The 22,435-nt window shown below is 44.0% G+C and overlaps 1 protein-coding gene across 50 annotated transcripts in view; it reads left to right on the top strand.

Moving 5' to 3' along the window:
• Window positions 1-333: 333 nt before the first annotated feature.
• The window catches only part of kif1ab (kinesin family member 1Ab), a 55,682-nt gene continuing 33,580 nt past the window's right edge, over window positions 334-22,435 (top strand). For 46 of the 50 annotated variants that reach the window (XM_036985642.2, XM_036985641.2, XM_090181945.1 and 43 more), the window contains exons 1-12: window positions 334-715; window positions 10,414-10,602; window positions 12,872-12,945; window positions 13,082-13,264; window positions 13,974-14,042; window positions 14,677-14,855; window positions 14,990-15,101; window positions 15,673-15,750; window positions 15,971-16,036; window positions 16,146-16,163; window positions 16,341-16,419; window positions 16,985-17,063. In XM_036985642.2, the coding sequence (XP_036841537.2) occupies window positions 10,497-10,602; window positions 12,872-12,945; window positions 13,082-13,264; window positions 13,974-14,042; window positions 14,677-14,855; window positions 14,990-15,101; window positions 15,673-15,750; window positions 15,971-16,036; window positions 16,146-16,163; window positions 16,341-16,419; window positions 16,985-17,063 (1,043 nt within the window). In that variant the 5' untranslated portion in view covers window positions 334-715; window positions 10,414-10,496. Of the gene's footprint in view, window positions 716-763; window positions 1,145-10,413; window positions 10,603-12,871; window positions 12,946-13,081; window positions 13,265-13,973; window positions 14,043-14,676; window positions 14,856-14,989; window positions 15,102-15,672; window positions 15,751-15,970; window positions 16,037-16,145; window positions 16,164-16,340; window positions 16,420-16,984; window positions 17,064-22,435 lie in introns of those variants that run through there. The other 4 variants (XM_090181950.1, XM_090181952.1, XM_090181926.1 and 1 more) reach the window with 1 other exon arrangement.

Genomic DNA, 22,435 nt, shown 5'->3' with positions numbered 1-22,435 from the left:
TTACTCTCTACTGTTTAGCTTAGTGAGACACCAATGAGATCTACCCCACCTCAAAGTACTGTATCTGTTCTTTGTATCATGGCGGCAACACATGGATCCCTAGCCATTTCCTATCCATCCCAGCCTTTTCATTCCCTGTTTGCTCTCTCCCTCAGTTTCCCCCTCCCTCCTCCCTTCTCTGTGTTGCATCACTGGGTTCTATTATTTAATTCCCCCCATTATATTACACTGTATTGATGTGTAATATTGTTATTATTGTTGCAATACATTTTTTTCTTCTTAAATAACTGCTCTACTGCCTGCTCCCACTATGATGATGCCGATGTCATCACTGACTCCCAGCAGCCTTGGCTGAGGCACCTGAGTCATTTTTACTGTGGACCAACCAAAGGTCGTTCTCTTCTGAGCTCGCCTCCTGCATCCATCTAGCTCTAGCCTAATTCCTCTCCTCTCTCCTCCCTGTCTATTCCCCTACCCTACCATACCCATGTCTGGCTTGCTGGCAGACAGACTGACGTGCTACTGTGTACCAGGCCCTGTTAGAACCCATTCACCAATAGCCCTGACTGGGGTGGTCTAGCTCTGTGTCTCTTTCTATTGCTCGGGGCGGATACTCCCTGCATGGATACACCGAGGGAGGCTGTTAGCTGATATCGACGGGAGGAAAACATATCAAGGAGGAACCCACTGCTGTCGTCGAATTCGAGGTGGTTAGGTAAAACGATTGAGATGTGTTATTTTCTGATGAGATGTTGTTTTTTGATCATGGCCTTGGGTTGACGCAGTGGGGAACCAAGGGTGGTGCTCCGCTCTTTCTCAGGGTTGAAACAATTGTTTTTACAGGTTTACAGAATAACCTTGTCAATAGCCTATTTAATTCAATCTGATTCACAGTCAAAACAAACAACTACATCTGATAATCCTGAATTTGCTTAACGTGTCGCAGGGATGAATTTATGGGCGGATGAATTCAATGACATCGATATTTACAGTGGGCGAATAGCATAGCACCAAATGGAGTGATGGCCTTTTGCTTTGACAGTGCGTTTGCATTGAGGTGCGGCAGCGCAAGATGTTGGAGAAGACAATATTTACGTTATGAATTTTCGGTCTTTTCGAGTGTAAACAGAAAACCACGAACTAGGTCGGTGCATAATATTTGTCAATTATGTAATTTATGTATTTATTACATTTTTTTTTTTGCGTGCTGTATGTTTTGTGATGCTGGCAAAAATATGTGTTCTGACGGTGTGCACATGAAAGATATGACTGGGGAGATTTTTCGCAACCACATTGGGTTGATAGCCTATTGATTTCTGTAGAATCAAGGAAATCATGAAACGTAACAAGCCAAACTATTTTGTAATGGATGGGACATTATTTGGTCAATAGGCCTACCGACGCAGGCCCTAATTAGGCTACATATTGGCATTGTCAGCTGCTGCGTTGTAGACTAAAATATTTAAATACCCATCGAGAATGAAAATAAATAAGAGCAGTGATCGATTGTACAGATAGCCACGCTAGTTTGCCCTCATGTTGGTGCTAGCAAGCAGGCTATGTAGTGCTACACATTGCTTTAAATTGACAAATTAAAATACTGTACTAAAATACTGTATTACCTATGTTGCTGTATATCTACAGCAGCATACTGTGAATTATGATGCATTGTGGGAAAATGTGGTTTGCAAAATAATCTCTGTCTCATTAACATATTTTGAGGTGCGCCTTGTAAAAGGCTATATTTTCTTGCACCCATTAGTTAGAATGCTGTACCCTACATAATACAGTAGTCTACATACCAATATATACAAATATGTATGTATTTGTTCTGTATATCTACAGTAACACACTGGCTACTGTACTGTTAGATATGTACTGAAACACAGTACCACCCACAGAATACAGTGAGAAACTGTTTTGTGAATTTAAAAACCTTTCCCTGTAAATCTACAGTAATATACTGTAATTCAGTACTCCCAGTACAATAATATTGTACCATACTGTAATTTTGGAGTGCCAAAAGCATTTTTCGGGTTCATGGTATTGTTGTGTTCCATTAACACATTTCAATAATGGGCCCGCAATTTGGGGCATTCCTGCATGTGGGCATTCCCCCTCAAGCATTCCATTGATTCTTCATGAACAGCCCCCCGCTAGCACCGTAGGCTGGGGTGACACTGTGTAGCTAGCTAACTAGCTAACTTGCTCGTTAGGGACACGGTGTGCTAACAAGCTAACTTGCTCGTTAGGGACACCATGTGCTAGCTAGCTAGTTAGTTAGCTAGCGAGCACACAATGTCGCCACCGCCTCCCGGACTACCAGACTAGCTGGCTAAGCTAGCACACAGTGTCCTTCGCTCTCTCCTGTTGAACACCTACCCCTGCCGTCATTAACAGAACTGCGAGAAAACTGCGCCCGACAGGCGAGGACAAAGGACACTGTCTACTGGTGTATGTTTAGCTAACTACCGTTGTCGCCCCCTCCCCTTCTTCTCTGGGGTTTATCGGCATCCAACGTTATTGTGCATTAACGCCATCTACTGTACTGGAGCGCCCAAAGTCTCCCGCCTGTCCTAGCTTAAAAATGTAACGTTCTACAGTGCATTCGGAAAGTATTCAGACCGCTTGACTGTTTCTACATTTTGTTACTTTACAGCCTTATTCTAAAATGGATTCAATTGTTTTTTCTCCTCATCAATCTACACACAGTATCCCATAATGACAAAGCAAAAACAGGTTTTTAGGAATTCTTCTAATTTATATAAAAAAAGAAATATCACATTTACATAAGTATTCATACCCTTTAATCAGTACTTTGTTGTAGCACCTTGGTAGCGATTACAGCCTCAAGCTTCTTGGGTATGACATTACAAGCTTGGCACACCTGTATTTGGGGAGTTTCTCCCATTCTTCTCTGCAGGTCCTGTCAGGTTGGATGGAGAGCGTCGCTGCACAGAGATGTTCGATCGGGTTCAAGTCCGGGCTCTGGCTGGGCCACTCAAGGACATTCAGAGACTTGTCCCGAAGCCACTCCAGCATTGTCTTGGCTGTTTGCTTAGGGTCATTGTCCTGTTGGAAGGTGAACCTTCCAACCTTCCATTTTGAGGTCCTGAGCGCTCTAGAGCAGATATTCATCAAGGATCTTTCTGTACTTTGCTCAGTTCATCATTCCCTCGATCCTGACTAGTTTCCCAGTCCCTGCCGCTGAAAAACATCCCCACAGCATGATGCTGCCACCACCATGCTTCACCGTAGGGATGGTGCCAGGTTTCCTCCAGACGTGACACTTGGCATTAAGGCTAAAGAGCTCAATCTTGGTTTCATGAGACCAGAGAATCTTGTTTCTCATGGTCTAAGAGTCCTTTAGGTGCCTTTTGGCAAACTCCAAGCGGGCTGTCATGTGCTGTTTACTTGGGAGTGTTTTCCGTGTCGCCACTCTACAGTAAAGGTCAGATTGGTGGAGTGCTGCAGAGATGGTTGTCCTTCTGGAAGGTTCTCCCATCTCCACATAGGAACCATCAGGTTCTTGGTCACCCTCCCTGACCAAGGTCCTTCTCCACCAATTGCTCAGTTTGGCCGGGCGGCCAGCCCCTGGAGAGTCTTGGTGGTTCCAAACTTCTTCCATTTAAGATTGGTGGAGGCCACTATGTTGTTGGGGACCTTCAATTCTGCAGACCTTTTTTCCTGCCCTTCCCCAGATCTGTGCCTCGACACAATCCTGTCTCTACGGACAATTCTTTCGACCGCATGGCTTGGTTTTTGCTCTGACATGCACTGTCAACTGTGGAACCTTATATAGGCAAATCATGTCCAATCAATTTAATTTACCACAGGTGGACTCCAATCAAGTTGTAGAAACAGCTCAAGAACGATCAATGCAAGCAGGATGCACCAGAGCTCAATTTCGTGTCTCCTAGCAAAGGGTCTGAATACTTATGTAAATAAGGTATTTCTGTTTTTATTTAGAAATAAATGAGCAAAAATAATCTAAAAACCAGTTTTTGCTCAGTTATTGTGGGGTTGTGTGTGTAGATTGATGAGGGAAAAAAATATTTAATCCATTTTAGAGCAAGACTGTAAAGTAACAAAATGTGGAAAAAGGGAAGGGGTCTGAATACTTTCCGAATGCACTGTAAGTACAAAGAGAGGTTCCTGAAGATGCAGGAATGCCCACGTGCCAGAACTCCCTAAAATTGCAGTCCACAATTTGCACCCTTCTCACAAATTTGGAGGTATACCTTGTAAGAGGCTATATTTGTTTCACCCGTTAGTGAGAGTGCTGTACCAATGTAAATGAGATGTGTTTGCTCAATTTTACAAGACTGTATATAATCACTATATGACAAATGTTTCTATCCCTTTGCCATGTTTGTGAGTGTAGTGTTTGTTGTTCATTTCTGATTGTCTAGTTCACTTGCTTTGGCAATGTAAACACATGTTACCCATGCCAATAAACCCCATTGAATTGTTCAAGTGAAACAAGTTCAAGTGAAATAAAACGCCAAATTGGTATGCTGATATATATAATTACATATTTGATGTTAGCAATTGCTGTACTTTTATTACAGTAACATTTAACAATAAAGTACTGTCTGCTGTATATTTACTGCAGCATTCTCTAAAATATAGTGTATTGTAGGAAAATGTTGTGGGAGGGGAAAGCATCACTGGCTCATTAACTTATTTTGAGGCGTGCCTTGTAAGTTATTTCATGCACCCGTTATTGAGAATGCTGTGTACCAATTGATATGTTGGAGTAGTTTTCTAGCTGTTTAAGGTGTATAAAGAACACATCAGTGACAGCAGGTCTTAAACTTCAAATGGTTGAATATATATCTGTGTCATTTTGATCTGTTTTGCACTGTAATCCCAGCCAGTTTGGAAGACTTTCAGGCCTCTAGAAGTCCAATTGCTACACAAATGCTAACATGCTTACAGTTGCATTTACTTTCTTTTTTTACCCGTGTTGCGCTGTCATTGCTCAGAATTTTACAGTAACTTACAGGAAGCTAGTGGCAAGTTACTGTGAACATAGCAATGCACTAGCCAGAGATGTGCAGAGATACATCAGAACGGTATCTTGTAACAAATCCAGGTTCATTTGAAGACCAATGCATCCTTAACTACAACAACATTCCCAGTAACGGTTACAGAAAGGGTTTACTTGCTATGACTGCTAAATACTGCCTGTTGTTGGCACTAGCTACTGGCGCTGAACATCTTCGTAAGCCCCTCAGCCCTCGTTTATAGTCGTGTTTGCGAGTGTATAATTATGTTCACTCCGGGGCCTGAAACGCCCCCGAAAACAACATCAATGGTGTAACGGTTGTCTTCCTGGGAAGGAGAGGCGGACCAAAACGCAGCGTGGTTATAGTTCATGGTTCTTTAATAAGAGACACTTAACATGAACTAACTACAAAACAATACATGTGAAAACCGAAAACAGTCCTATCTGGTGCATAGACACAAAGACAAGAAACAATCACCCACAAATCCCAACACAAAACAGGCTACCTGATATGGTTCCCAATCAGAGACAATGACTAACACCTGCCTCTGATTGAGAACCATATCAGGCCAAACACAGAAACAGACAAACTAGACATACAACATAGAATGCCCACCCAGCTCACGTCCTGACCAACACTAAAACAAGGAAAACACACAAGAACTATGGTCAGAACGTGACAGTACCCCCCCCCCCCAGTAGCTCAGGACTGAAGGATAGCTCAGGCCTGAGGGGTAGCTTAGGACTGAGAGGTAGCTCAGGCTGGTTGACGGCTCTGGCAGCTTCTGGCTGACTGACAGCTCTGGCGGATTCTGGCTGACTGGCGGCTCTGGAGGATCCTGGCTGACTGGTGGCTCTGGAGGATCCTAGGTTGACTGGCGGCTCTGGCGGCTCCATGCTGACTGGCGGCTCTGGCGGCTCCATGCTGACTGGCGGCTCTGGCGTCTCCATGCTGACTGGCGGCTCTGGCGGCTCCATGCTGACTGGCAGCTCTGGCGGATCCTGGCTGACTGTCGGCTCTGGCGGATCATGGCTGACTGGCGGCTCTGGCGGATCCTGGCTGACTGGCGGCTCTGGCGGATCCTGGCTGACTGGCGGCTCTGGAGGATCCTGGCTGACTGGCGGCTCTGGAGGATCCTGGCTGACTGGTGGCTCTGGAGGATCCTGGCTGACTGGCGGCTCTGGCGGCTCCATGCTGAATTGCGGCTCTGGCGGCTCCATGCTGACTGGCGGCTCTGGCGGCTCCATGCTGACTGGCGGCTCTGGCGGCTCCATGCTGACTGGCAGCTCTGGCGGCTCCATGCTGACTGGCGGCTCTGGCGGCTCCATGCTGACTGGCGGCTAAGGCGGCTCCATGCTGACTGGCGGCTCTGGCGGCTCTGGACAGACGGGAGACTCTAGCGGCTCTGGACAGACGGGAGACTCTAGCGGCTCTGGACAGACGGGAGACTCTAGCGGCTCTGGACAGTCGGGAGACTCTAGCGGCTCTGGACAGACGGGAGACTCTAGCGGCTCTGGACAGACGGGAGACTCTGCTAGCGCTGGAGAGGAGGAAGGCTCTGGCAGCGCTGGACAGACGAGGCGCACTGTAGGCCTGGTGCGTGGTGCCGACACTGGTGGTACTGGGCCGAGGACACGCACCTCAGGGCGAGTGCGGGGAGCTGCCACCGGAGGGCTGGTGCGTGGAGGTGGTACTGGATAGACCGGACCGTGCAGGCGCACTGGAGCTCTTGAGCACCGAGCCTGCCCAACCTTACCTGGTTGAATGCTCCCGGTCGCCCTGCCAGTGCGGCGTGATGGATTAGCCCACACTGGGCTGTGCAGGCGAACCGGGGACACCATGCGCAAGGCTGGTGCCATGTACGCCGGCCCAAGGAGACGCACTGGAGACCAGATGCGTAGAGCTGGCTTCATGACACCTGGCTCGATGCCCACTCTAGCCCGGCCGATACGAGGAGCTGGTATGTACCGCACCGGGCTATGCACCCGCACTGGGGACACCGTGCACTCCACAGCATAACACGGTGCCTGCCCGGTCTCTCTCGCCCTCCGGTAAGCACAGGAAGTTGGCGCAGGTCTCCTACCTGGCTTCGCCATACTTCCTGTGTGCCCCTCCCCAATACATTTTTGGGGCTGACTCTCAGGCTTCCTTGCCAGCCGTGATCCCTCGTATCGCCGGCTCCTCTCTCCGGCTGCCTCTGCTCTCCTAGCTGCCTCCACCTGTTCCCATGGAAGGCGATCCTTTCCCGCCAGGATCTCCTCCCAAGTGTAGCAACCCTTGCCGTCCAAAACATCCTCCCATGTCCATTCCTCCTTGCGCTGCTCCTGCTGCCGCTGCCTGTCACCACGCCTCTTGGTCCTGTTGTGGTGGGTGATTCTGTAACGGTTGTCTTCCTGGGAAGGAGAGGCGGACCAAAACGCAGCGTGGTTATAGTTCATGGTTCTTTAATAAGAGACACTTAACATGAACTAACTACAAAACAATACATGTGAAAACCGAAAACAGTCCTATCTGGTGCATAGAAACAAAGACAAGAAACAATCACCCACAAATCCCAACACAAAACAGGCTACCTAAATATGGTTCCCAATCAGAGGCAATGACTAACACTTGCCTCTGATTGAGAATCATATCAGGCCAAACACAGAAACAGACAAACTAGACACACAACATAGAATGCCCACCCAGCTCACGTCCTGACCAACACTAAAACAAGGAAAACACACAAATTATGGTCAGAACGTGACAAATGGAGAAGTCAACATACAAGTGTAAGTAAAAATAAATGCAAATAAGTTAGAAATTGTGCTACTAATGACAGCACAAACACGTCTCATAAATGTTTTTGTTTGTTTATCTTTTGGAAATTGTACAAATAAAACATTTTCCTTCTTCAGAAACTCCAGCTAGGCAGGCTGACGTTAGTTTGCTAATTAATTTGCTAGTTATCACACATTAGGTGTATATTAATAACGATATACAGTATGATGACACTCGTTTTCCTAACAAAAAAACAGGAAGATAAATATAATAGCAAGGTGCAATAATTTGCTGTTAGTGAGAAAAGTGAAAATCTATTGTAACAGAGACATAGGGAGTCATGAAGCAGGTGCAGTTGGTGAGTTTAATAATAACTAATGTGGCAAGATACAAAACAAGAGCAGCAGTCTGGACAAGAAAACAGAACCAATACTGTCTGTTGAATGAGGCTACAGAGTGCTAGATAAAGGGGAAGTAATCAAGGCAGTGATGAAGTCCAGGTGTGTATAATGATGGGGCGCAGGTGTGCGTAATGATGGTTGCCAGGTGTGCGTAATGATGGTTGCCAGGTGTGCGTAATGATGGTTGCCAGGTGTGTGTAATTCTGGATTGCCAGGACTGGCGCTTAGTAAACCGGCTACGTCGTGCGCCGGGGTGGGAGAGTGGGAAATAGGCATTTATTTCCTATGACTTATTTCATTTCCATGATCATTGCAGAATAAATTCCTCACCTTTTCTGACTGTGATGTTTTCCTATTCGCGAAATAGCCTATAGGCCTTCAACAAGTTAAGATAGGTTACCATTTGTCCCATCTCTCATTTAATTGCACCCAGATTACAGTAGTAAATAGATAAGCTATTTAAAGTATTTTGCTCTATTTGATCCGAGACAGTTCACCTTTTCCATTGACGTTTTGTAGGCTACGTCTGAATACTGTACTGTCAAATTTCCAGAGCAGACAATATTTCACTTATAAACATAGTACATGTATCATAACCATTGCAAAATAAATTCCTCAACTTTTATGGCCACGATGAGTTCATATTCCCCAAGTAGCCATACAACAAATTATTGAGCGCACCTCTCATTGTGCCTATTCAATATTATAATTTCACATTTTTATGTCCGAAAGAGAGTGCGGTTTACATACAGTAGAATTTCACAGGTGAACAGACAGTTGATCTTTTGCATTGATGTGTGTAGGCTACCACTGTATGTGGGCTTACTGTAGGCTAGTTTAGATTAGAAAGTAGAAAATGTTTCAGAATTCGCAGACAGTGCAGCATATTTAGGTTCACGAAAAAGTAAATACAAAACATTATTGAATTAAAACAATCTGTTTACAGGTTCACAACAATGTGCACTTGTTGTTGTCTTTCAGAAACGGTCAGATACAGCAAATGTCACTGCAAAAGAAAACATTCTGCCAACATCTCTAAAGACATTTGATCAAGTTCGCCATGCAATGCTATTTCCTTAGATACAGTCTTGGCCTAATTCCAATTCCTCCCCAGTATACAGAAAATACGGGTGTTATTGTCACTATAAAAGGGGTTATTTGCGGAGGGATAGGGTTCTACCAAGAACCGTTTTGATCAGAAGAACCCTTTTTGGAAAACTACCTAGAACCTTTATTAACATCATATGAACTGTTTTTGGAAGTCTTTGATGATTCCTTGGAAGGCAAGAAGTGTTCTACAAAGACCCATATATAATTTGTCCCAGCATGCTCTATTACAGGTAGTGTTTCAGAATGGTTTGTTTTACTGTAATATCTGTGTTTTTGCATGTACATTGATTGGTTGATACATTTTATGTTGCACAAATATAAATAACATACAGTTTTCTAAACGAATCCACTCTGTTAGTAATTGGATTTATGGCACCCGTTACTGAGATGGTTGAGACAGTTTAGATGTTTGAGGTAGTCTCAATATTCCATATTCCCTACCTTGGCAGTCGAGAATGCAGGTTGCGGGTGATTAACAATTCCACTTGTTGGATATCCTAACTCTGGCTGGATTGCAGTAAGAATTACACATCACTTTATAAGCCAACATTGTAAACCAGGAGATTCTTAACATCACTGTGTTAGGATAAAACTTGGCCCTTAAAGAAAGGTCTTCTGATACAGTAAATATTATGTATTGTCATAATAAGGCTGATGGGCTCTATACATTCATAAAAAGTGTTTTCGTTAGAACCCTTCGTAGATGGCTTAGGAAGAACCTTTAGATGATAAAATGGTTCATGGTAGAACCATTCATAGACGACTCTAGGCAGAACCATATTTTATGCATGGGGTTCCTTGAAAAACCCTACATAGAGGGTTCTGGATAGAACCCTCTGCAAAGGGTTCTACCCAGCACCAAAAGGTGTTCCCCTGTGGGGACAAACCGAAGAACCCTGTATGGTTCTACTTGGCACCTTTTTCCCTAAGAGTGTATAATGCTCGTTCACAGTTTCACGACATGTCTGATTCATAACGGGAAACATGCGCATACGTATGGCGTACGCCAAGTTTATACACCTCAATATTTTTGTGCGTGCGCAGTCTTTTCTTAGATGATGGCATTACAAATTCGTTCAAATTAGATCTTCAATCAAATCACCATCTCACTATGGCTTCCCTCTCCACAGGTGTTAAGCATCTACCTGGTGACAAGCCCCTCCTGACTGAGCCCCTCTATAGTCGCGGGCGCATCCCCCCACTGACAGGCATCATGGCGGGGGCTTCAGTGAAGGTGGCCGTCCGGGTCCGTCCCTTCAACTCTCGAGAGATCGGGAAGGACAGCAAGTGCATCATCCAGATGTCAGGGAACACCACAAGTGAGTATTGCATATTTGCATGATAAGAAATGTCTATTATATTGTCATTGGTGTAAGAAAACACATGGACCTGAGGTCACTCTGAGCTTTGCTCTTTCGTTTCTAGGTTACTTCTTGATTAACCTGGGATGGATGTTAATTGGCCCCCAAATCAGAAGGCCTATCCAGGGTTGGGCTACCACAACCAAAACAAAACATTTCTATTGAAGTATTTCAAACCTAAAATATTTTAGTTGGGCCAAGTCAACTGATGAGGAAGTGATTTGGGGCCCGCCATGCCTACGTACTGGTAGGGGAAATATTAGAGTCTATGTAGGTAATGTTCTATACTAGTAATGTCTCTGGAATATGTATTGATGAATCCTCGAAAGGCCTTCCATTGGGATATACAGCATTTCCAGTCTGATAACTCCAGGCAGAGATGTTCTCATCAATAATGAATGTAGTTTGATGAAATATTTACTAATGTGGTCTGCTTTAGATTGGGCTTTTAGGAGACAGCCTCATATGGCATTTTAAATGGTTTTGGAGGTGCTATTATGCATTCCATCTAACACCATCTCAAGCTTATTTTAATAAATTCATCACAACATAGACCCTTCATGGTGGATTCCGATCATCTCTACTGTAGAGAATCACTGAAACATTGCGCTTCTGCCATTTTCTGCTTGGTGCTCGGAACACATGCTTGAAAGCGACAGGATGGTGGGTAGTGAGGCGTGCAACACATGAGACAAAGGCTCCAATGAGAACTGAGAGCCTCTCTCTGTGTGTATGTGTTTGTGGGGGTCCCCTCTAGAGCTTCTCATCCCTCATCACATGGCCCAGAGGGTCCAAAAGGCCTCGTTGTTTCTGTCTCAGCTGAGACGCTAGGTCAGATGATATGTGTGTGTGTGTGTGTGTCATATTCTGCTTCTTTGTGCCTGTCAACGGTCTGATGATGACCTCATTCCCACAGTCTTTAGCATGGCACAGATTCGGAATACTCAAAAATGGCTTCCTTTCCTCTTCCTGACTGATGTGAAAGTACTGGACCGTTGAAAGTAATAGGGAGGACGGCAAATAGCAATATCAACCATCCTCTTCAATTTCACCTTTCCAGTCAATACAAGCGAACAAGGATGAGGAACTAGAAAATACGATAGGAAATAGTTGTCCTCTCTCTTGGATGCAACTGTCTCAGGAGGACTGAACCACATTATTCTGTTCCACACAACAAAGACTTCCAATTTGGCTGATCACATATCCCTATGAATACCTGATGCACAATATATAACCCACAAACCCAGTCTATTGAAGTGCATAAGTGACATCATCATAGGTCAGTCACCACTGAGGATGCTGCTGTATTAACCAGAGGAACATCATCACTATTGCATCACTGCAGTACCTACACTGAGTACACAAAACCACTCAGTGTAGGTACATAGACATAGATTGACCAGGTGAATCCAAGTGAAAGCTATGATCCCTTATTGATTTTCACCTGTTACATCCTCTTCAATCAGTGTAGATGGAAGTGGAGGAGACTGGTTAAAGATGGATTTTTTAAGCATTGCGACAATTGAGACATGGATTGTGTATGTGTGCCGTTCAGAGGGTGAATGGGCAAGACAAAAGATTTAAGTGCCTCTGAACAGGGTATGGTAGTAGGAGTCAGGCGGAAAGGTTTGAGTGTGTCAAGAACTGCAACGCTGCTGTTTTTTTTTCGCGATCAACAGTTTCCTGTGTGTATCAAGAATGGTCCACCATGCAAAGGACATCCAGCCAAAACACAACTTTGGGAAGCATTGGAGTCAACATGCATCCCTGTGGAACGCTTGCTACACCTTGTAGAGTCCATGCCCCGACTAATTGAGGCTGTTCTGAGGGCAAAAGGGGGTGCAACTCAGTATTAGGAAGGTGTTCCTAATGTTTTCTTAACTCAGTGTATATGGGCCACAGACAGTGGCTGCTAACAGGAGCATGATCAACGTTTGTGCTTTGGCCATTCAAGCCTTCACAGAGAGGCACTTGCTCAGATTTCCCCAAACGCCTGGCCTAATTTCAGATTCCACCAGGTCTACAATTATCCCTAAAATGATGACAATGCATTTTGCACTAATTATATCTATGTAGCCAGCCAAAGACTCTTTCTAGTTGCTATTTACATTTGGTCTGCCATAGCCAAGAACTACACAGTGTTTCACCATAGCTTACTTTCTGCTAGTTTATGGGCTTGGTCTGGGCACTTCTCTAACCTTTGTTTACTTGTTGTCTGTGCTTTTAGCAATCATAAACCCCAAACAGCCGAAGGAGAACAAGAGCTATAACTTCGACTACTCTTACTGGTCACACACAACAGTGAGTTTCACCACATACACCTGAAAGACTTGAATATCATGTGTTTCAAGACCATGCAAGCCATGAGCTCTGCATTCACTCCGTAATAGCTAACTAACGGTGTATTCATACTCAAACACTGTCTTTCTCTCTGCAGCCGGAGGACATCAACTATCATTCCCAGAAGCAGGTGTACAAGGACATTGGGGAGGAGATGTTGCTGCATGCCTTTGAGGGATACAATGTTTGTATCTTTGCCTATGGCCAGACTGGATCTGGGAAGAGCTACACCATGATGGGCAAGCAGGACCAGAAGGATCAGCAAGGCATCATCCCTCTGGTAATCTGGATGGTTGGATGGCTGGGTGGATGGAATGATGGATGGGTGGGTGGGTTGATGGATGGATGAATGGGTGGGTGGGTGGAAGGGTGATGGGTGGAAGTGTGGATGGAGTAATGGTGGAATGATGGATGGGTGGGTGGATGGAAGGGTGGGTTGATGGATGGATGAATGATTGGGTGAGTGGAAGTGTGATGGGTGGAAGTGTGGATGGGTTAATGGTGGAAGAGTGGATGGATGTATGGATGGAAGGGTGAATGGGTGGATGGAAGGGTGGGTTGATGGATGGGTGGGTGGAAGGGTGAAGGATGGGTGGAAGGATGGATGGATGGATATATGGGTGGATGGATGAATGAATGAATGAATGAATGACAAAATGTAGTTAAACATCATATAATGTAAAGTTACTTCATCATGTCAGATACGGGATATTTGGAAACCCATTTAGCTTTATGCCAAAAACATCAAAGCCTTTAATTGATAATGCATATGCTGTGTTCATATCAGGGTTGGGGTAAATTCCATTTAAATTCCAGTCAATTCAGACACTAAAACAAATTCCAATTCCACATTTTCCTAATTGAAAAGCATTGAAGATCATTGGAATTTCAGTGTACTTCCTTAATTGGATGGAATTGAAGTGGAATTGACCCCAACCCTGGTTCATAGCCGAGTCTAACAATGCTCCTCCATGTTCTCTGTCTGCCAGCTGTGTGAGGATCTCTTCACCAAGATAAGTGACAGCAATAAGGAAAACAGCTTGTCCTACTCCGTGGAGGTGAGTGCTCCCTCTAGTGGTTTGAGAATGAGCTTCTATACAGGACAGGCCCACTGCTTATCAGTGGGGTAGGGCTTTTACTTCCTGGGTGATACATACTGAACAAAAATCTAAAGTGTTTGTCCCATTTTTAATGAGCTCAAATCAAAGATCCCAGACAAGATCCCATACTGTATGCACAAATTTGTTTACATCCCTGTTAGTGAGCATTTCTCCTTTGACAAGATAATCCATCCACCTGACAGGTGTGGCATATCAAGAAGCTGATTAAACAGCATGATCATTACACAGGTACACCTTGTGCTGGGGACAATAAAAGGCCACTCTCTAAAATGTGCAGTTTTGTCACACAACACAATGCCACAGATGTCTCAATTGGCATGCTGACTGCAGGAATGTCCAACAGAGCTGTTGCCAGATAATTGTATGTAAATTTCTCTACCATAAGCCGCCTCCAACGTCGTTTTAGTGTACATTTCCGAGTTAAATGCATTCCATTAATTTTGCTCTGCATATGTTAAGAGTTCAGATAAGAGTGTCTTCTCTGCCCCAAGGTGGTGTTGCTCAATAGACATTTGATTGGCACTTAGTTATCTTGATTGGCACTTCTATAGAGTATTGACAACCTCCACAGGTGAGCTACATGGAGATCTACTGTGAGCGTGTGCGTGACCTACTGAACCCGAAGAACAAGGGGAATCTGCGTGTGAGAGAGCACCCCCTGATGGGGCCCTACGTGGAGGACCTGTCCAAGCTGGCCGTTACCTCCTACAATGACATCCAGGACCTCATGGAGTCTGGCAACAAGGCCAGGTAAATGGGACTTAGAATGGATGGATGGGTGGGTCGGTGGATGTGGGGGGTGGATGGACTGGATAGATGGATAAATAGGTGGATGGATTAATGAATGGATGGATGTCATAAGGTTAAATTATTTCTTCCTTCAGGACGGTGGCAGCCACCAACATGAACGAGACCAGCAGCCGCTCTCATGCTGTCTTCAACATCATCTTCACGCAGAAGAAACACGACATGGATTCAGAAAACACATCTGAGAAGGTACTGCGCAGACTTAATAACCAGGTTCAACCTCATATTCAAGCTACTGCAATAGGTTGAGGCCATAGAGTTATAAACCCCTACAGATGTAGGATCTTAATTTGATCCCTCTTGTTCCAGGTTTCAAAGGGCTTTTAAAGTTTGTAATTTCCACACCAAAAGAAATCAGACATGATTCGCCCTAAAGAAAAATGTATTGACCTCTACAAAAAATGTCCATTAATTATAATCCACAAAATAACTCACATTTCCTCTTGCTGCTGGGATTATTTTCCTGCTGTAGCAAACTGTCTCAAATGAAGATCCCTCAAGATGCCTCACACCAGGGTTTTGTAACACTTTGACCTATGCATGGTTTATAACTCTATGATTGAGGTCTATATTGCCATGCTATCTGGACATCCACTGTGTTATCGTTCATGATAACACTACTCATTACAGATAAGTCCTCAAAGAGAGTTTCTTGGGGCTACCACTGTGCATTTGGAATCTGGGCATTTCCCACTGTGATACAGAGTATCAAAGCAGATTCATGCCAAAACAAATGATAACAGAGAGTTTCTTGTTGCAGGTGAGCAAGATCAGCCTGGTGGATCTGGCTGGGAGTGAGAGAGCAGACTCTACAGGAGCCAAAGGAACCAGGCTGAAGGTGAGAGGGTATTTTGGGTCAACTTTATGGGCTGAATCCGACCCCCCAGTGATATCAATGTATGAATTCCTCCGTTTCAAGTTAACATTTCAAGTTGACATGTCTATGAACTTTACAAAGCCTCTAGGTTCTGTTTCTCAAGATTGTGGACTGTGTAGTTGTTTGTGTTGCACGCAAGGCTTTTCGTTTGATTAAGTGTGCCCCATCTGTTCCTTTTCAGGAAGGAGCAAATATCAATAAATCTTTGACCACACTGGGGAAAGTCATCTCTGCATTAGCTGAAGTGGTGAGAGTCTATAGTTTTCAGTACACAACTCTTTGTCTGTATGGTCATTGAAGGAATTTTGGTAAGACTGCCAATTAATTAAGTTCGGTCAACTTCTTTTTCTTTCTAGGACTCAGCACCAAATAAGGTACACAATTTCAATGACTTCTTCCATTTTTTTTCTCCGAAAATATTTGGGGAAATGGTATTAAGAGATTGGGAAGTAGATGATTCACGAGCGTTTCTTCTTGTATTTCCCAACAGGTAAATGCACTTTTATTGAGACAGTATCCTTATCCTAATTGTTAAAATGAACTGTTAACAGAACAAGAAGAAGAAGAAGGTGGAGAGCCACATCCCCTATAGAGACTCAGTGCTGACCTGGCTTCTCAGAGAGAACCTGGGTACGTACTTTCCACTTACTAGCCCAGAACCTGCCGACTACGCCAATTGTAACATTCTTAGCACTGTTTGCTATTTTGTTTAATTCCCCTGCAGATGATGATTCAAAGATTTTATTCAACTTTTCCATAATTTCCACGGTGAACAATTCACACGTCTATAAACATATTAGATGCCCATATCCATCCAAGCAGCTTACAACTCAAATCCCACTGGTTTTCAAATACCTGTTTGGTTGTTTCCAGGGGAAAAGATGGGCAACCAACGCCCCCCCCCCCCCCCCCCCATTATTTTGCAGGGGGCTGCAGTAAACAAAACATCAATAAACATAAGACATCCAAAGCACACAAGACCTGGCAACCTACCTTCTAGTCCTCCCTCACCTACCTGACCAGCCGCGGCCCCCCTTTCCACCTACTAGCCCAGATCCTGCCGACTACGTCAAATGTAGCATCCTTATCACTGTTTACTCTTTTGTTGAATTCCTCTGCAGATGCCCTTTAAATAATCTTTCCTCCTCTTGCCCTCATCCCCAAATGAACCTCTTTGCCCCTTTCTGTCCATTAGGAGGTAACTCTCGCACCGCCATGGTGGCAGCCCTCAGCCCTGCTGACATCAACTATGACGAGACCCTGAGCACCCTCAGGTAACAACCCAGCTCTGAGGTCAAATGCTCAGGTTAAAAAAAACGTCAAATCCATAGTTATTCTGTGACCCTACAGTACTTCAGTATCACTGTCATTCTCTGTGAGGATCAGTTTTAGTTCCAGCCACCTGCCTCCTTATAATGTAATGTACACAAGTGTAATGGCTACACACAAAAGTGGTTCTAAATAGTACAAGACAGGGGTTATTTTTGGTGCTTTATAGAACCCTTGTTTGAAGGTTCAATAAAGAGCCATGCTCATCAGGTTCTAAATGGAACCTGTATGGTGCTAAAAATAACAATTTCCTAAGGTTCTATAAAGAACCAATAACCCTTTAACAGGCAGCTCAACTGGGCAGTTGAGCTAATTTTGACAACCAATTTTAAATTCAATTAAGCATATGCATTTTGTTTGGCATATTTTATCATCTCATCCAATGTAATTTAGTAAATTGATCATGCGGTCATTGTTATTGGACTCCCATATTTTTTGAAACATGCATTCCAAAATGGTTGAAAACCAGCAAGTGAACGTCATTTACCAATCATTATTATTAATTATTAACTCATTGGGTATAAAATGGACATATACAACGTTGAAAAATGTTGTTGACATCTAAAACATCATTTAAGAATGATTCAATTACAAATGTGTTGTTGTTACTAATTTAGGAACTCTTGAAGTCTATGCTCTACCAGGTGGTTGAGTTGCCCATTAAAGGAGTGCTATTAAGTCAAAGCTAGTGATAATGGACAATGGAGAAATATTGTTATGGGACTTTCTTTGTCTGTGCAAATACAAAAATCCTTTGAAATTCATATCATGATTCAATGTCTGCCTGTTATCTTCTATATGATTCACAATATCATTCAATACATGTCATTTTACTGGTATTCTGAGCATATAAACTGTAAACACATTCAAAAGTCTATGCAAATTCAGATAGAAAACTAGTTTACTCTAAATGGGCAACTCAACCGGCTGGTTGAGATGTTTGCAATGCATTATCTATCAAAGTTTAAATCATGCAAAGAAAAATACCTCAATTATGGCCTATATTGAGGCTAATACACATATTTTACAGAAACATATACGTTTTTCTTGGTGTGCCAGTTAAAGGGTTAACAATGGTTCTATATAGCACCATTTATTATTCTTTTTTAATTAAAAATCAAAAGTTGAAATGTCTTGAGTCAGTAAGTATTCAACCCCTTTGTTATGGCAAGCCTAAATAAATCCAGGCTTAACAAGTCACATAATAATTTCGATGGACTCACTCTGTGTGCAATTATAGTGTTTAACATGATTTTTGAATGACTACCTCATCTCTGTACGCCACACATACAATTATCTCTAAGTTCCCTCAGTCTAGCAGTGAATTTCAAACACAGATTCAACCATAAATCAATCAAATGTATTTATAAAGCCCTTCTTACATCAGCTGATGTCACAAAGTGCAGTACAGAAACCCAGCCTTAAACCCCAAACAGCAAGCAATGCAGGTGTAGAAGCACGGTGGCTAGAAAGGCCAGAGCCTAGGAAGAAACCTAGAGAGGAACCAGGCTATGAGGGGTGGCCAGTCCTCTTCTGGCTGTGCCGGGTGGAGATTATAACAGAACATGGACAAGATGTTCAAATGTTTATAGATGAACAGCAGGGTCAAATAATAATAATCACAGTGGTTGTCGAGGTTGCAACAGGTCAGCAACTCAGGAATAAATGTCAGTTGGCTTTTCATAGCCGATCATTGAGAGTATCTCTACCACTCCTGCTGTCTCTAGAGAGTTGAAAACAGCAGGTCTGGGACAGGTAGCACGTCCGGTAAACAGGTCAGGGTTCCATAGCCACAGGCAGAACAGTTGAAACTGGAGCAGCAGCACGGCCAGGTGGAATGGAGACAGCAAGGAGTCATCAGGCCAGGTAGTCCTGAGGCATGGTCCTAGGGCTCAGGTTCTCCAAGAGAGAGAAAGAAAGAAAGAAAGAAAGAAAGAGAATGAAAGAGAGAGAAAGAGAGAGAGAATTAGAGAGAGCATACTTACTTTAAAACAGGAGAAATACTCCAGTTATAACAGACTGACCCTAGCCCCCCGACACATAAACTACTGCAGTATAATACTGGAGGCTGAGACAGGAGGGGTTGGGAGACACTGTGGGCCTGTCCGACGATACCCCTGGACAGGGCCAAACAGGCAGGATATAACCCCACCCACTTTGCCAAAGCACAGCCCCCAGACCACTATGATATCTTCAACCACCAACTTACCATCCTGAGACAAGGCCAAGTATAGCCCACAAAGATCTCCGCCACGGCACAACCCAAAGGGGTGGGGCGCCAACCCGGACAGGAACATCACGTCAGTGACTCAACCCACTTAAGTGACGCACCCTTCCTAGGGACGGCAGGGAAGAGCACCAGTAAACCAGTAAACCAGTGACTCAGCCCCTGTAATAGGGTTAGAGGCAGAGAATCCCAGTGGAGAGAGGGGAACCGGCCAGGCAGAGACAGCAAGTGCGGTTCGTTGCTCCAGTGCCTTTCCGTTCACCTTCACACTCCTGGGCCAGACTACACTCAATCATAGGACCTACTGAAGAGATGAGTCTTCAATAAAGACTTAAAGGTTGAGACCGAGTCTGCGTCTCTCACATGGATAGGCAGACCATTCCATAAAATTGAGCTCTATAGGAGAAAGCCCTGCCTCCAGCTGTTTGCTTAGAAATTCTAGGGACAGTAAGGAATCCTGCGTCTTGTGACCATAGCGTACGTGTAGGTATGTACGGCAGGACCAAATCGGAAAGATAGGTAGGAGCAAGCCCATGTAATGCTTTGTAGGTTAGCAGTAAAACCTTGAAATCAGCCCTTGCCTTAACAGGAAGCTAGTGTAGAGAGGCTAGCACTGGAGTAATATGATCCAATTTTTGGTTCTAGTCAAGATTCTAGCAGCCGTGTTTAGCACTAACTGAAGTTTATAAGTTTATTTTTCCGGTTGCCGGAAAGGAGAGCATTGCAGTAGTCTAACCTAGGAGTGACAAAAGCATGGATACATTTTTCTGCATCATTTTTTGGACAGAAAGTTTCTGATTTTTTGCAATGTTACAATGCAACAGTCTTGATTTGTTCGTCCAAAGAGAGATCAGGGTGCAGAGTAACGCCGAGGTTCTTCACAGTATTATTTGAGACGACTGGACAACCATCTAGATTAATTGTCAGATTCAACAGAAGATCTCTTTGTTTCTTGGGACCTAGAACAAGCATCTCTGTTTTGTCCGAGTTTAAAAGTATAATATTTTCAGCCATCCACTTCCTTATGTCAGAAACACAGGCTTCCAGGCAAGGCAATTTTCATTGAAATGTACAGCTGTGTGTCATCTGCATAGCAGTGAAAGTTAACATTATGTTTCCGAATGACATCACCAAGAGGTAAAAATATATAGTGAAAACAATAGTAGTCCTAAAACGGAGCCTTAATTAGCATTTTATTGCATGACATAACTATTTGATACATCAGAAAAGCAGAACTTAATATTTGGTACAGAAACCTTTGTTTGCAATTACAGAGATCATACGTTTCCTGTAGTTCTTGACCAGGTTTGCACACACTGCAGCAGGGATTTTGGCCCACTCCTCCATACAGACCTTCTCCAGATCCTTCAGGTTTCGGGGCTGTCGCTGGGCAATACGGATTTTCAGCTCCCTCCAAAGATTTTCTATTGGGTTCAGGTCTGGAGACTGGCTAGGCCACTCCAGGACCTTGAGATGCTTCTTACAGAGCCACTCCTTAGTTGCCCTGGCTGTGTGTTTCAGGTCATTGTCATGCTGGAAGACCCAGTCACAACCCATCTTCAATGCTCTTACTGAGGGAAGGAGGTTGTTGGCCAAGATCTCGCGATACATGGCCCCATCCATCCTCCCCTCAATACGGTGCAGTCATCCTGTCCCCTTTGCAGAAAAGCATCCCCAAAGAATGATGTTTCCACCTCCATGCTTCACGGTTGGAATGGTGTTCTTGGGGTTGTACTCATCCTTCTTCTTCCTCCAAACACGGCGAGTGGAGTTTAGACCAAAAAGCTATATTTTTGTCTCATCAGACCACATGACCTTCTCCCATTCCTCCTCTGGATCATCCAGATGGTCATTGGCAAACTTCAGACAGGCCTGGACATGCGCTGGCTTGAGAAGGGGGACCTTGGGTGCGCTGCAGGATTTTAATCCATGACGGCATAGTGTGTTACTAATGGTTTTCTTTGAGACTGTGGTCCCAGCTCTCTTCAGGTCATTGACCAGGTCCTGCCATATAGTTCTGGGCTGATCCCTCACCTTCCTCATGATCATTGATGCCCCACGAGGTGAGATCTTGCATTGAGCCCCAGACCGAGGGTGATTGACTGTCATCTTGAACTTCTACCATTTTCTAATAATTGCGCCAACATTTGTTGCCTTCTCACCAAGCTGCTTGCCTATTGTCCTGTAGCCCATCCCAGCCTTGTGCAGGTCTACAATTTATCCCTGATGTCCTTACACAGCTCTCTGGTCTTGGCGATTGTGGAGAGGTTGGAGTCTGTTTGATTGAGTGTGTGGACAGGTGTCTTTTATACAGGTAACAAGTTCAAACAGGTGCAGCTAATACAGGTAATGAGTGGAGAACAGGAGGGCTTCTTAAAGAAAAACTAACAGGTCTGTGAGAGCCGGAATTCTTACTGGTTGGTAGGTGATCAAATACTTATGTCATGCAATAAAATGCAAATGAATTACTTAAAAATCATACAATGTGATTTTCTGGATTGTTGTTTTAGATTCCGTCTCTCACAGTTACAAATACAAATTACAATACAAGTTACAAATACAGTTACAAATTACAGACCTCTACATGCTTTGTAAGTAGGAAAACCTGCAAAATCGGCAGTGTATCAAATACCACTGAGGACCCCCAGCTGGCACCAGGGCATATGTGAGTCTTTCACAAGACACCGTCACTGGCCGTAGTTACATAAAATAGCATAACACATAGTTACATAAAATAGCATAACACATTAGATAAACTGGAATGACACTCTCACTCATGGTTACACAAAAAGAGCTGTGAGCAAACCAGGCCGAGCTTCCTCCCCTACATTTTAACTATCACTAAAAGAGCAAAGGGCCCTTTTGTGAACTGCAAAGAACAATTGAAGAGCTCAAAGTGTTCTTTGAGTCATTATGTGTCCACATAGAACCATCACCCTTCCCAAAGAACCCTCGAGGAACCCTAATTTTTATGCATTGAGAGACTAAACTAGGAAGTGATCCAGGAACTGCAAATAATGATACCTTGAACCTATGTTGTCCCTATCTACGACAATGTTTCTCCCATCATATAAACAGTGGACATATTTT

Source organism: Oncorhynchus mykiss, chromosome 8, assembly GCF_057628025.1.
Source record: "Oncorhynchus mykiss isolate SJ-2025 chromosome 8, ASM5762802v1, whole genome shotgun sequence".
In the NCBI taxonomy this organism is placed as follows: domain Eukaryota; kingdom Metazoa; phylum Chordata; class Actinopteri; order Salmoniformes; family Salmonidae; genus Oncorhynchus; species Oncorhynchus mykiss.
Note: the sequence above shows the minus strand (reverse complement) of the source record. Positions and strands in the feature narration are given on the sequence as shown.